The sequence below is a fragment of the Mytilus californianus genome, unplaced genomic scaffold (genome assembly GCF_021869535.1).
Source record: "Mytilus californianus isolate M0D057914Y unplaced genomic scaffold, xbMytCali1.0.p SCAF_20, whole genome shotgun sequence".
NCBI lineage: Eukaryota > Metazoa > Mollusca > Bivalvia > Mytilida > Mytilidae > Mytilus > Mytilus californianus.
This window is the reverse complement of record NW_026262669.1, coordinates 1344173-1359412: the sequence shown is the minus strand read 5'-3', so window position 1 is coordinate 1359412 and position 15240 is coordinate 1344173. Positions and strand designations below refer to the sequence as shown.

At 32.3% G+C, this 15240-nt stretch overlaps 2 protein-coding genes across 2 annotated transcripts; both read left to right on the top strand.

Annotated features, from left to right (window-relative positions):
- Positions 1-6911: 6911 nt before the first annotated feature.
- LOC127731797 (sodium- and chloride-dependent neutral and basic amino acid transporter B(0+)-like) lies at positions 6912-10828 on the top strand. The gene is made up of 6 exons (XM_052240638.1): positions 6912-6917; positions 7177-7280; positions 7704-7828; positions 8922-9034; positions 9766-9894; positions 10706-10828. Exons 1-6 carry the CDS (start codon positions 6912-6914, stop codon positions 10811-10813), a joined length of 585 nt encoding a protein of 194 aa, XP_052096598.1. The 3' UTR covers positions 10814-10828.
- A 1009-nt stretch (positions 10829-11837) lies between these two features.
- Positions 11838-14089, top strand: LOC127731796 (sodium- and chloride-dependent glycine transporter 2-like). Its single transcript, XM_052240637.1, has 3 exons — positions 11838-11945; positions 12911-13081; positions 13910-14089. Exons 1-3 carry the CDS (start codon positions 11838-11840, stop codon positions 14087-14089), a joined length of 459 nt encoding a protein of 152 aa, XP_052096597.1.
- Positions 14090-15240: the final 1151 nt, after the last annotated feature.

Here is a 15240-nt window from a genome sequence, read left to right as displayed (position 1 = left end):
AATTAAGTCATCTGGAAAAGTAAGTTTTATGATATATATGTATGCAAGTCAATGTCTAATAATATAGAGCACATTCATTTATATTTTGTGTGTTTAAGACAATATAAGTCTTCTTTCCAATAAATACATTTAAACTCAACTATTTAAAGAAAAACACAACACAAACTTATGTTTGTTGACTAGCTCGTGTACTGCATAGAGCAACAAAGATAGAAAAATATGAAGCTAGATAAACTACAAGCCCAAAGTCTTTGATACGGCTAACCTACTTTCTACGGAGTAGGCTACATAGCCGTCTTTGCTTGAGTCGCTCTTCCATCTGCCATGGCGCTTCCAGCACCTTTCTTTGACACCTGAATTTGCCGCCATAGTGGCACCACCAGACCTAAGCGAATGCAACCCAAGATTCAATTCAGGTGCAACTAGTTTTAATCTCTTAATAACGCACTCCCTAGCAGTAGTGTAACTAATAGGTTTGTTGATACTTATTAAAGCACATTTTTTCTTACTTCTGTATAATGGTCGAAATAAAAACATATCACTATCCAAAGCTAATTCCGCTAAACTAACATATCTAAAAAACATAGCATAAGGACAAGCCAAAGTATTCCCTTTGCAAATTAAAATCTCGTCACCTGATCTGTATTGATCAGTCTTACTCCTCCTAATTTTAATAACTAAATGATCATCTTTTACAATAATATCATTACATCTTAGCTGACTTCACTCGTTAAAACGTAAAAAAACCACTGAAACCTAGCAAAGTCATCAAAAGATCCCTAACCACCAGTAAATCTGTAGAAAATTGAAACATAGAACATAACCGAATTAAGATATCAGTAGTGACTGGATCTTTCTTATTTACAACAGGTTTAGCAATTCTTTTAGCTGATTCAACTAAATTTTCAACAAAGGAATTATTTGTAGGGTCAATTTGACCACACATTTCATGTGCCCACTTAATTGAGTAAACAGCAGACGATACTGTACTGTAAGTAGATCTGGAATCTAACAAATTAGACAAGTACAAAGCAACATGTATAGGCGAGGCAGGCATTGAAATTAAGCAATGTTTGGTAACAAATTTTTCCCACTTTAAAAAACCATAGTAATATTTTTTCACAGTACTGTCACTTCTTGATTCCAATAAATGTGTAGATAAGCTGGCAACCAAATTGTATAAAGGATGAGTTTCGTCAATTCCACTGTGTACCACGGCATCACGTACAAACTGTTCTTGCTTTATTCCTATGCAAAAGAAATGCTACAATCAAAATCTGATTTTAAAAGCAATCAGTGCAAAATTCAAAGGATATACTCCGAAAATACCATTATTGCCTCTCCCTCTTACAATTAAATGTTCATTTGTTAAACGCACCTTGTCCTCAACAAAAGTACAATTCGAATTGTGTAATAATGCCCAAAATGGAGCTGATTTCCAAAATGGAACAACAAGATTACTGTCAGCGCTATCTGCGCATACTTTTCTAATGACCTTGGATATCAAATTTGGTGGTGGTACCAGCCAGTTATTTTCCCCTTGCCAATTTTGCGTGAAAGCATCAATAGCTTCAGTACCTTTGCACCAACATTTTGAATTAAACCTAAAACATTTACTGTTATAATCAGTAGCAAATCTATCCATAGAATGTTTTCCCCAAATCTCATCAAGCATGGCAAACACTTCAAAATGAATTCCCCAATCATCACAATCTGAATATCTACTTAAATTATCAGCTATTTTGTTTTGTTCCCGAGGAACCCATTGTGTCTTAATACCTATATTATTTTCTGTGCACAATTCATTTAAATCGCAAGCAATCTCTTGCAGCTCAAACTTTCTACTACCGTTCTTTATTATGCTTGTAACGTTTTTATTATCAGTATTCAGTTGAACTGTGTGATTTTTTAGCATCGTAACAGAACTTTTTACTACCCTACTTACTGCTTCAAGCTCTCTCCATGTAGAGCTTTTAACACTTTCAGATACCGACCAGTTACTAGTCACAGTTATCAAACTGTTATTGGGAACTTCTAGACCACAATCAGTTATTTTCATAATACAATCAGAGACACAGACAGACTATGTATCAGCTGGGACTACATATCCCCCAAAGCCGACATCTGAAGCGTCAGTATACGCCATAAAATCACAAAAATCTGACTCATGCAGATTTAAACCCTTTCTATTGAACTTTCGTAAGTTCTCAAACCAAAAATATAGCTCTTCAATAGCAAAAGAATTCAATACTACAAGTGAGTTCCAACTTGCTCTCATTATAAGACAATTGTAAAGTTCTCTAGTTCTAAGTCTACAAACATTTCCCATTACAGTCATCATTGATATTATTTGTCCAACAATACCAGCCACAAATCTAGCATTGTACAAAAGCTTGCCTTTACCTATATTTTTCAATGTTTTGTCAATAACCGAAAGAAGTCTTTCGACTCTCTCCTCGGTAATACTCAATTTTCCAAATTGCATTTCCCAAAATAACCCTATCCAAGTAATATTCTGTACAGGCAACCATATACATTTCTCTTCTGCTATTAAAAAACCAAACTCTGTCAAACTTTGTCTTATAAAAGTGCTAACACGTTGTGCGCATTCGAAATTACTGTCTCCACCCAAACCATCATCTAAATACATTATGATTCTCAAACCTTGACTCCTCCAATACTTAACAACTTCTTTTGTAAGTTTAGTGAATATATGACCAGCACTAGCAATTCCAAAAGGAAGAACATTAAATACAAAATATCTGGTTGTCCCTTCAAAATGCCAACTAAAACCTTAATACTTTCTGTGATCTGGAAATATTTCTATATGATGATAGGCGCTTTTTAAATCAAAACGAAACAGATAATTTCCTTTATTAAATAGTTGCTTTGCAACTGACCCATCCTCAAACTTAAATTTAAACTGATGTATGCACTCATTGATGTGTCTGCAATCAAGAACCAATCTAGGTTTTGCTGATCTGTTATATGCCACCGTTAGTGGATTTACTACATACGGTACTTCTTGTACTTCTGAAATACACTTCTTTTCTAATAATTTAGAAATTTCAGCATTTACAAAAACAGAATTATCTAAAGATGATTTATGATTTCTGAGAACACAGCTATCTGGAAGAGTTTTAAACAGTATACCATAACCTTTCTCGATTACTTTTAAAATGTACTCACTTGTACCCGACTCCTTCCATTTGTGTATTGCTTTATTTAATTTACCTACTGGTGTCAAAACATTCACCTGTAAATTTAAATGACCAGACGTCTGGTCATTAGTACCCTCGTCATACCTGACTGAACAGTTAACACAATTGACCATTGTTTCGTTTACCTCTGTGAACAGAATTCATTAAACGACTCCCCCCTTCTAAATCAAAATTTGATTTGTAGCTTAAATCCCAAGCTAAATTACAACAGTTATCAAAAATTTTACTTAACTTTGGACGTTTCTTTTCAGGACACTCATTCTGCCAATGACCAGGCTTGTAACAATTGTAACACACACCAGGCTTGTAACAATTGTAACACACACCAGGCTTCCTTGGTACCGTCTGTCGATCTCTACTTCCACTGGAACTCGCTTGTTTTACATAAGGGTCAGCACGGGATCTTCTCTTCACTCTGTCTGCTTTGATCTTCCTTTCAGCTCTGTTTTGTGCCCGAAATATCTTTCTGTCGTCCTCGGAATCATCAGGATTTGCAGTATACTCCTGCACCAATTTCCACCCACATTCTGAAGAATCTGCCATCTTAACCAATTTTTGCCGATAATTCAAAAGTTCAATATCTTCAGATATCTTCTGTTTAGCCCTCGCGGAAAATGGATCTTGTGGCTCTATAACAGCTTCTGCTTCTTTCAAAGCAATGGACACTTTCTGGTTAAACTTATACTGATCTTCACAACTCTTCCTTTGGAATTTATAACTGTCTGTTGATAAAAGATCATTATGAATACGGTTGAATTGTGCGTCTGAATGTTCTTTCTGTTGTTGATCATATACTTGAAATTTAGAAGTAAATAAACTGTCCAACTTTGATAAAAATTCATTCTGCGATCTATTTACTTCTTCGCTAACGATACGCTTAACATTATTTTCTAAGTCATCCATAGCGTGAACGGCACTCACAAAATATGATGTTCACAGTACGAAGTACAGGCTAGAATTAACTATATAAAACCCTCGCTTTACAACCTAATTTTTTGGTGCCAAAAATTCCTACGCCTACACTTACATGTATTACACATGCGCAAGAAGACAATCAATTCCCGTTATACTTATGTGCCTCGGGAATTTTTTTATTTGATAGAGCACCTTTGAAATGGAAGTGTGTGTGATCTTATTTATATTTGTTTGATTAACCATAGTTTGCCTTGCAAATTTATACATCATATGTTTTGAAATGAATAGATTTTTAATCGGCAGTGATTTGCTCATTCCTAAGCTAACAAGATTTGTTTATTTTTGCCAGACAAACTTAGGTTTTACTTTACCAAGACAGATTGAGTAATTGTTCTGTTATTACCATTGATACTGTCAATATAGCCTTTGAAATTGTAACACTTGGAGATAAAAGTTCTGTTAGAAGCTATTGACACATTTTTAAAGTTTGTGCAGGATGCCATTAAGTCCATTTTACAAATATTCAATTTGGATGCATTCCGTAAAGGGGGATTGTTTTCGATGAACTTAGGTGGCTTTTGATATAACTTAGCATTTTAATATATGAATTTATTTGTAGGTTTTCAAACCATAAATCTTTTTTTATTTTTTGCTGGACTGGAACTTTTACTTTTTATCTTTTCAGGTTGTATATTTCACAGCCACATTCCCATATGTTATCTTGTTGATTTTGTTGATCCGAGGAGCTACACTAGATGGTGCTATTGATGGAGTAAAATATTTTTTGATACCTGAATGGTCCAAACTAGCAGATCTAAAGGTATATATATGAGTCATGATTGTAAGATATACTTACAGAAGTAGTGGTCATTATCATCATAGACAATTGTTTTGAATTTTGTTTTAAATTCAATTCCCTGTGTTTGTCAATTAATTATAGTGTTTTTTTTATACCATGGGTACCTAAAATTTGAGAAGTCCTATATTTGATTTGTAACTCTTTCAAGTTGGTACCTAGCACTACAGGGAGATAACTCTGTAAAAATCAGCTGAGTGTTTTAATAATGTTGTATTATGTTAAGGAAATATTAGGTTCTCAATGATCAGAATTAGTGTTTGTCCAACTGCTATATATCCAATGAAATTTTATAATCAAGGTGTTTGGTACCACCTTAAGATTAATTTGTAAATATTTTTAAATTAAAATACAAATGATTGCCGATTGTTTATTTATTTCTATTGAAAGTAATGAAAAAGCCAGAGAATTACGAACGCTGGTTATTCCAGGTCAATATATCCGAAAGCGGGAGAGGACCGGCAAGCGGGAGATTTCCGGAATTTCGTCGTTTGCGCGGGAGACTCCCGCTCAAAACGGGAGGGCTGGCAGGTTTGCTTCTATGCTGGGGGCAATTTATATTTCAGCTTGTGAGTTTCAATGATACCTTATGAGGGGAAACTAAGGAGGTTGATATTCCTGACTGCAGACTATTTACTATGAGATATATTGTTAAAAGTTCCTTTACCAATGTCTGTCTAGTACCACAATATGTTTTAGGGCCTTCCATTGCTTTAATAGCCCTGAAAAAATTATAAAGGAAAAAGTTTTACTTTAATTTGAAGGACATATTTATTTTATCTTTAAAATTATGTATTACAACATATATATGTAAGACTCAGATCGACGTCCGTTCCTCAAATCAACGTCCAAAGCTGACATCACAATAAAATAAGATTCCAAATCGTCCGTTTTAATGGACCTATGGAAAGATGCAAACGCCGAGACATTTTTGGCCAGCATGCCGTATTATACGGAAATATATCTAAAACAAATGAACAAAACTGCGGAAATGGGGACAAGCAAAGTTTATAACAGAACTGAAATGTGGATTGTCCGAGAAGAATAAATATAAAAAAAGTAGTAAAGACAGTTCTAGGTCAATATTTTTACAACCAAAACATAGGTTATGTGACAAATAAAATATATTAAAAAATCTATTTTTTTAAATGTATTTCCAATGTTAACAGGTTGTGATATCAATTTTTATGTAATTTAAGAGCTTATTAAAAACAATGAGATGTGGTGAGATTGCTAATCGGACAACTATACACCAGAGTTCAAATGAAGTGAATGTAAGCAATTATATAGCCCTTTACCTTTATAGCTTGCTGTTCTGTGTGAGCTAAGGCTCCGTGTTTAAGACTGTATTTTGACCTATAATGTTTTTCTTTTATAAACTGGGACTTGGATGGAGAGTTGTCTTTTTGGCACTCATACCACATCTTCTTATATCTATACAGTACGTCCTTCAACAATGAATCATGGAATGATAAAGTCGGCAATTAAAGGTCACGACATGAAACATTTAAAACAATTATTATAGAACTAAAAACTAACCTATAACAAAAAAAATTCTGAACAACAAATATGCAAGACATAAACCAACGACAACCACTAGACTACAGGCACATAAAATATTTGGCAGGGTTTAACATGTTTGTGAGCACTTAAGCCTCCCCTAACCTGAAACAGTGGTGTAACAGCACAACATAAAAACATAATGCCAATTTATTTTGTATATTTTTCACTCCAGGTGTAAAACAAATGAATTTGTTGAAAAAATTCTTACAGAGTCCAAATTATAATACTCTAACAGTTGGCATTTACTTCTTTATTTTGTCCATTGTTGAAGACTGAGTGTTGCCCTATATATATGTTGTTTTGTTTTCTTTGTCGTTGGGTTCTTATTTAAGTATACGCATATGCCATTTATTAATATGCATGTACATGTATAAGTGTAAGTGCAGCAATTTCTTTTTTTATTATTCATTGATATTGAACATCGATAAGAGAAGACTACAATAAATCGGACATCGTTTTGGCAATACATGACGGCACATTGGACGTTGATTAGAGGATCAAACAATTGGACGTCGATTTGAGAATGTGACGTCCGAATTGGACGTCGATTTGAGGAAAGGACGTCGATTAGAGACCGGACGTCGATCTGAGTCTAACATATATATAATTTATTTATTATAGGTATGGGTTACTGCAGCAGGACAGATGTTTTTCTCTCTCAGTGTATCGTTTGGTGGAATTATAATGTTTGGAAGTTACAACAAATTCAGCAACAATGTATATGGGTAAGATTAATTTTCCTTGACAGAAAATTTAAGTCTTTATTTATATTTATATGATCAAATATGATGGGATGTAATGTTATTAACATGGTTAGTTATTTTTTGGTAATTATTTTTATTATAGTTAACTATTACCTTCTGTCTGTCCAATTTTGTTTCTGCACTCTTAACTCTAAAGCTTGCCTCATCCAATTTTAATGAAACTCATACACAGTGCTACAAACTAATGAAATTCATACGCAATGCTTACAGACAGTTTGAATTTGGGTAGTGATTCATTTACCGTTCTAGAAATAGATCCCTTTTAACTCGAAAATTGCAAAGCTTGAGCATGGCATTTGTGTGACAAATTCTTTTATTTCTAGCTTCATCTGTAGGGCCTTTATAGTCATGTTTTATTATTTAAACACTGGTTTATATTTATAGTGATGCCTTGTTAATCGCTGTAATGGATCTGGTTACCAGTATAATAGCAGGTTTTGCAATCTTTACAACATTTGGAGGATTAGCTAAGAAAACAGGACTTCAAGTCTCAAAAGTTGCCAGGGGAGGTAAGCAAGGATGTTTTCCATTTTTAATCAAACCTTACTTTTCAATACATTGTAGATCTAGATTATGGAATAGATTTAGATGAAGAAATAGTTTGCCATAAATTACTTTGTAATTTTCTTGTAGCATGCCTTAGGTCTTTATTTGTAAAGCTATTTTAAAATTTAAATTCTAATATGACAACCTGTTATCGTCAACCAGTATAATCATAGTATATCTACTTTTAGCGCAAGCACATGACTACATAAAACTAGCTGTTCCGTGTTACGCCAAACTTAATTATACTACCAGGTATTCTCAAATTTTGACATTAAAACCCACAGATTATAGTCTAAGATTCAGATACCATTTAGTTATATCTATTCTAATGCAAAATAAACATATCAGTCCATTTCAATTTATTTTTTTCGTGCTGAAATTTCATCAAAGGAAAATTTCATGAAATATTATCGTCTTTGCATGGCAATGAAACAAGGTGACATCATATGTTTGTTTTCGTAATCAAAAAATCAAATGTAAACACTCAGTGTTATAAAGCTTCTATACATCTCAGAATGCAATAAAATTACATTAGAAGAACATATGTAGGTGAAAAATACGATTTAAATTTTTTTTTTTTATTAAATTATATAATATTATCATATGGGGGTAAAATGGAACAGCCAAAACAGTATCTTGCGTATAGGGCTATCACAGTTAACAAAATTACTGAATTTGTCCCATTAGAATCCAAATAATTCATGGCAGCTGTAGATTTGTGGCTGCCATGAATTATTTGGATTCTAATGGGACAAATTCAGTAATTTTGTTAACTGTGATAGCCCTATACGCAAGATACTGTTTTGGCTGTTCCATTTTACCCCCATATGATAATATTATATAATTTAATAAAAAAAAAAAATTTAAATCGTATTATTTCTTAATTCATATTTTCCTTTAAGATTTTAATCAAAGATGATATTTGATATTGAATTTGATACCACTGAGACTATCACAACAATTCAGAAATGATCCTCTGTTCAGAATCTGTTAAAACAAACAAAAAAATCTCTAGTAGAAAATACAATTCATTAATTATATTTTTTTCTGTTACAGGTTATGCATTAGCCTTTGTAGCCTACCCTGAGGCATTGTCTAACCTACCTCTACCTCAATTATGGTCTGTTTTGTTTTTCTTCATGTTGTTTACACTTGGACTTGACAGTGAGGTAAGACAGATAGTTGTACATTTTATTTAAAGGAAAAGGATTATCTCCCCTTTGCACCTATAAATCGTGTTTAATGGTAATATAAACTACAGGAGTACTTTTCTAATAAATTTTGTAAAAGACCAGGACTTTTTTCTAATTTTTGACTGGAAATAACCCATCTATTACATTAGTATGATAATTTCGTCTTATACTCTTAACAAAACTTGAATATTATTCCCAACATTTTTTTTTTAATTTGTGCAATGATAATAATACTGTGGATTCTTTTATTTTTAATGGATTTAGGAATAATTATATTGTTGTGGACTATTTCTATGCAAACCTATAGGCAAGTTTTATTTTATAAAGCATTGGTTCCCTGTGAAATACCAACAAGTCCAGTTTGTAAGATAGTCATAGATTAGTATGAAACAGAATCAACTGTTACAGCCGATTCCATTGAGTGTGTAGGCAAAGGTAATATCTTTGGTTAGCTTGCTTGCTAGCTGAACCATGAAGTCATTATAAGGTAAGGTATACTACCCTCCTTTCAAAGTAGCTTAGTCCTACAAACAGGTAATCTATCGGACTAGTCTACTCTTAAAAGGAGGATAGTTTACCTAACCTAGTCTTCACGGTTCAGCTAGCAAGCAAGCTAACCAATACTATTACCTTTGCTTACACACTCATTGAAATCGGCTGTAATTCTTTGAGTTTTGTGATATGTAATGCCTATTTTTATTTTGCAGTTTGCTTTATTGGAGACAGTTTTGACATGTATACAGGATGAGTTCCCAAAACTTAGAAAATATAAGAGTCACATGTGTATTGGATTGGGAGTGATATGTTTCTTTATGGCTTTACCATGTATAACACCAGTAAGTATAAAAGTCATATGTGTATTGTTGAATTGTGTGTTTCTTGGCTTTGAGGTGTGTTATGCAAGTGAGTATTATAGTCGTGCTCATATGTATGTTTTGGTGCACATGGTGGGTTTCTTCTTGGCCTTGACATGTTACACCAGTAGCTTTAAAGTCTCATGTGTATTTTATTCTTCTTGAACAGTAATTATTTTATTTTCTGCTCTTTAACAAAATGTCTATTTTATCTAAATTGATATTAAATGTATCATTGAAAATTCTAAAAAAAAATTGTTACAATATAAGGGAAATAACTCTGGTACTTTTTTGTTTATACTATACAAAACAGACTCTACTTTTATAAGCAATTGTGAATAAAATAATGTAAAGAAGATTTAAACAAATTGTAACGAAATTGATATTGTTTTGAAGGACAATGCAAGATGTTTTTTTACTGTGGCAAAGGGTAGAGGAGTACAAAATGTTTCTTGATAAAATTTAAAAAGATACAGTGAACACCAAAATGACAATCGCTATTTTAGTTTAATAAGAATACTTAAATGGCTAAGAGTGCATAGTATGAGGTAAAATAACAAAGAATTTGACAAAGTTTAAAGTCCTTATAATATTTTTATATAGTTGTTAAAATATATTGAAGTATTTGTGCAGAGTTTTAGATATTAAGATATTGTTTAGTTCCAAAATTGGAGACTGATGCAAATTGACTTGAGATTATCTCTAAAGAATTTACCGTAGTCTAATTAGATGAAGTGGTTTGCATGCATTGAACTCCGTCTTGTTTGTAAATGATGTTTTATTATTTTTACAGACAGGAGATTATATAGTAGGATTGATGGACAGTTATGGCGCTGAATGTGTATCCGTACTATGGGTTTATGGAAAGTCATTTCTCTGTATTGTGTGTAGCCACTTGTGAATATGTATCCGTACTATGGGTTTATGGTGAGTGATTTCTCTGTACTGTGTGTAGCCACTTGTGAAAGTGTATCCGTACTATGGGTTTATGGTGAGTGATTTCTCTGTATTGTGTGTAGCCACTTGTGAAAGTGTATCCGTACTATGGGTTTATGGTGAGTGATTTCTCTGTACTGTGTGTAGCCACTTGTGAAAGTGTATCCGTACTATGGGTTTATGGTGAGTGATTTCTCTGTATTGTGTGTAGCCACTTGTGAAAGTGTATCCGTACTATGGGTTTATGGTGAGTGATTTCTCTGTACTGTGTGTAGCCACTTGTGAAAGTGTATCCGTACTATAGGTTTATGGTGAGTGATTTCTCTGTATTGTGTGTAGCCACATGTGAATGTGTATCCGTACTATGGGTTTATGGTAAGTCAGTCGTATTTTCTGTGAACAAGGAAGTTAAAAGGGTTTTAAATGAAGATGAACATCATGTTTCTTTATGAACATATGAATGAACCCTAAACTTTAAATCAACAAAAATATTCATGGCCAAATGAATTTAAGATGATTTTTTTTTTTAACAATTTTCATGATTTATCATAAATCAAGCAGCTTAACATGAAGATCAAGAAATAAGATTTGGTATGAGTGCCAATGAGACAACTCTCCATCCAAGTCACAATTTGTAAACCATTATAGGCCAAAGTACAGCCTTCAGCACAAAGTCTTGGCTCACACCGAACAGCAAGCTATAAATGAGCAGTGCAAAACCATTCAGACATGATTGTCTAGTCGAAGTAGGAATGTTCAGTCCATGGCACAATTTAGAGAATGCCATGCTGTTACACGACAACACACTTGATGTATACAAAGCTATCCGGTTCTAACTCAAAAATTCTTCCCTAACGTATATTATTTGTTTTAAAATTTCAGTTTGAGTTATCTGCCCTTTATTCTTATCAACCAACTTTTTCATCAGATACTTTAAATTAATTATTATTCATACCAAAAAAAATTGTTCTTTTTACTTTTTTTCACAGATGAGTGACAAGATTTATAAAGATATTGAATTTATGTTGGGTAAAACCCCAGCACCAACAACATATTGGTTGTTTTGTTGGTTGTCAGCTTCACCACTTCTTATTGGGGTAAGTAATATACTGTTCAGAAATTATTGCGAGGACTGGGTGCGATTGCAATAATTACATGCATTATGACACCTGATGCATATATATTTATGCGGATTAGACTTAATTACAATAAATTTCAAATTTTTATCCACTTTTAAAAAATCGCAATAATAAATGCATGCAAAAATTTATGAATATACAGAATTTCAGGTTTAATCATCTTTACTCTATGTATAAAACTTTTAGATATTTTTAAAATAATCTGTATATCAGGAAATATAAAAAAGTTGTGGTATGATTGCCAATGAGACAACTCTTCACAAGAGACAAAAATGACACAGAAATTAACAACTATAAGTCACTGTACGACCTTCAACAATGAGCAAAGCCCATACCGCATAGTCAGCTATAAAAAGCCCCGAAAATAACAATGTAAAACAATTCAAAAATGTTTTTATGAGTATTTGAAATCTTTTCAAATATACTCTTCTTAACATTTTTATACTTCCTATTTAATTGTATTGTGCATAGCTATAGGTAGTGCACAACAGAGATCAAAATGCTCAATTGTCTAAGGGCCTATATTGTGATAAAAATCAGCACAAAATTCCACAACATGCTGTGATCAGTACAAAATACCACAACAACCAACAACATCCCACTTCTCTGGAAAAAAAGAAAGGTTCAAGCAAAAGTAAACAAAAACATATAGTTAACTATTACTAAATTAAATACCATGCATCTAGGAATAAAAGAAAAGAGGAGGTCTTATATAGTGTAAAATAATATTTTAAGACTATTCTATATTTCATTCATTACTTGTTTTCGCTGCTCATACTGAATAAATTTTACAGATTTTTGACAATTTATGTTGTTGAGGAAAAGCTACATGGTCTGTTTGTATACTATGAGATTGACTATGTACCTAAATTAAAGTAATATTTTAACCATTGCTTATGTATCATGTTGACTTTACATTACAGGGTCTGTTTGCATACCGTCTAATCGAGTATGTACCACCTAAACTAAAAGATGGAGTATTTTTCCCAGAATTCGCCCAGATTATTGGATGGTGTGTGACTGCCGTAGTGTTATGTCCTATACCTTTGTACTTTGTTTATAAATTCATCATCACTCCTGGGAAAGTCACTGAAGTGAGTATACACTGAAATCTTCAATTATTTAATTAATTGTTTTTTGGCAGTGTTGCTTTATAAATAGCACAGTGTTGGATTTAAAAATTAAGAATTTTATTCAATGAAACATTGGGTACATGTGCTAAAGATTGCAATTGAATTTGCAAGGTAACTAAGTTGTATTTTGAAACAGGACAGAGACAGAGACCAAAAAGGTCTTCTTTGTGAGAGTTGCTCACTGTGAAATGCATTATTGTTTTCAAAGAATTTTTGGTTCAACTATCTATACAAAACTCATGAAAATTAGTACTCCATGAATTATAATTGATTCACAGTAATCTACATTTTTGATAACCACCGTAGATAACATTGCACCAAACGTCAACTTAACCACATATTATTGCACCAAACATCAACTTGACCACATATTATTGCACCAAACGTCAACTGGACCACATATTTGCACCCCAAACGTCAACTTGACCACATATTATTGCACCAAACATCAACTTAACCACATATTATTGCACCAAACGTCAACTGGACCACATGTTATTGCAGCAAACGTCAACTTAACCACATATTATTGCACCAAACGTCAACATAACCACACATTATTGCACCAAAATGTCAACTTAACCACATATTATCGCACCAAATGTCAACTTAACCACACATTATTGCACAAAACAAACGTCAACTTAACCACATATTGCACCAAACGTCACCTTAACCACATATTATTGCACCAAACGTCAAAATAACCACATATTGCACCAAACGTCAACTTAACCACATATTATTGCATCAAACATCAACTTAACCACATATTATTTATATTTACAGAGACTTGGAATAGTAACAACGCCAACAGCTGACTGGGGACCTAATACCAAGGAAAAATTATACAATGCTGACTCACAGTTAACAGACATTGGAAAAGCAGCTTACGCTTATGACATGCAATCCAGCTTCACAATTATAAACTATAGCAATATTAGAATCATAAAGATTGTGTCTCTTTAAAGTATATTTCAAAATGAATTTATCACACATAGTTTCAGGGTACTTGTATAACAAAGAAATGCAGAGCTATTTTTAATTTTTAGTCAGTAGTGGAGAATTTTGTGAATATGACAGAAAACCATCACAAATATATTGTAAATAGGTCTCCCTGACTTTTTTCAGTATTTTAATCAATTCCAACATAATTTTAGTGCTGAATTTTGAAATGTACATAGTTTTACATCTTTTTACTATATAAATGCAAGATTTATAAAATGTTTTTAAAGTGAATTTATGGATTCAGTTTGAAAAATTACATTTCTTTGATTCTATATGACATTATTTTTTAACTTAAAACTCCTTCATTTTTTATAAGTGATTTTTTTAAAAGGGATGAATTGAGAAATTTTATGATTTTAAATTTTGTTTTGGTTAAAGACTGCTTTTTTTTAAAGATGAATATTAAAGATAGAATTGTTATAAAACTAAATACAAAAATCTGCCTTTCTGAAAGTAGAATGAAGTTATAAAGTAAAATAATGATTTTGCTAATATTTCAAATGTTGCATACAATAGATACCTCATTTGTGTTATAATTATTTTTAGGAACCAATTCATTGAAATGTTGTAATTAAAGTTTTGTCTTCTCTTGATTGTACTTCAATACAGAATAAACTGTGTTTTCAATGCAGGTTAACTTTGCATCTCAAACTTTAGTTACACAAATTATTAATCATCCAGATTTACCTTAATTGAGAAATTTTAAATTTTGGAAGCAACGAAACAATATTTTCTTTTTTAGTTTGAATCATCAAAAAGATTTTTTTACAAAATCAATGAAATTTATACCAGAAACAAGGGAGTATTTAATAATCATGTCTGCATTAGTTTGATATAAAGATGTTCACACTTTCATGACATTCCTTTAAATTATGACCTTTTTATATGTATATAATTTCCCTTCTACAATTTTATAGTTGTTAAACATATCAAACAAGATTTTTTTACAAATTATATATATCTACATTTGTACATATCATGTATATCATTTCATAACGAGGAAAGATCTATGTTTTGCTGATTAATACATATTAGGTCTGAATCTGTCTAGTATTATTATATAGATTGGGCAACGCATTCGTGTGGTAATTTTCTTGTATCCGTGTTTCCAA

Bases quoted from the DNA above. Each gene is read 5' to 3' on its own strand.
- LOC127731797 (XM_052240638.1), top strand. The intron at 9,035-9,765 runs GTAAGACAGATA...TTTATTTTGCAG, and splicing joins CACTTGGACTTGACAGTGAG to TTTGCTTTATTGGAGACAGT. The intron at 9,895-10,705 runs GTAAGTATAAAA...TTATTTTTACAG, and splicing joins CTTTACCATGTATAACACCA to ACAGGAGATTATATAGTAGG.
- LOC127731796 (XM_052240637.1), top strand. From the start codon at position 11,838: ATGAGTGACAAGATTTATAAAGATATTGAATTTATGTTGGGTAAAACC. The intron at 11,946-12,910 runs GTAAGTAATATA...TTTACATTACAG, and splicing joins CTTCACCACTTCTTATTGGG to GGTCTGTTTGCATACCGTCT. The intron at 13,082-13,909 runs GTGAGTATACAC...TTATATTTACAG, and splicing joins CTCCTGGGAAAGTCACTGAA to AGACTTGGAATAGTAACAAC.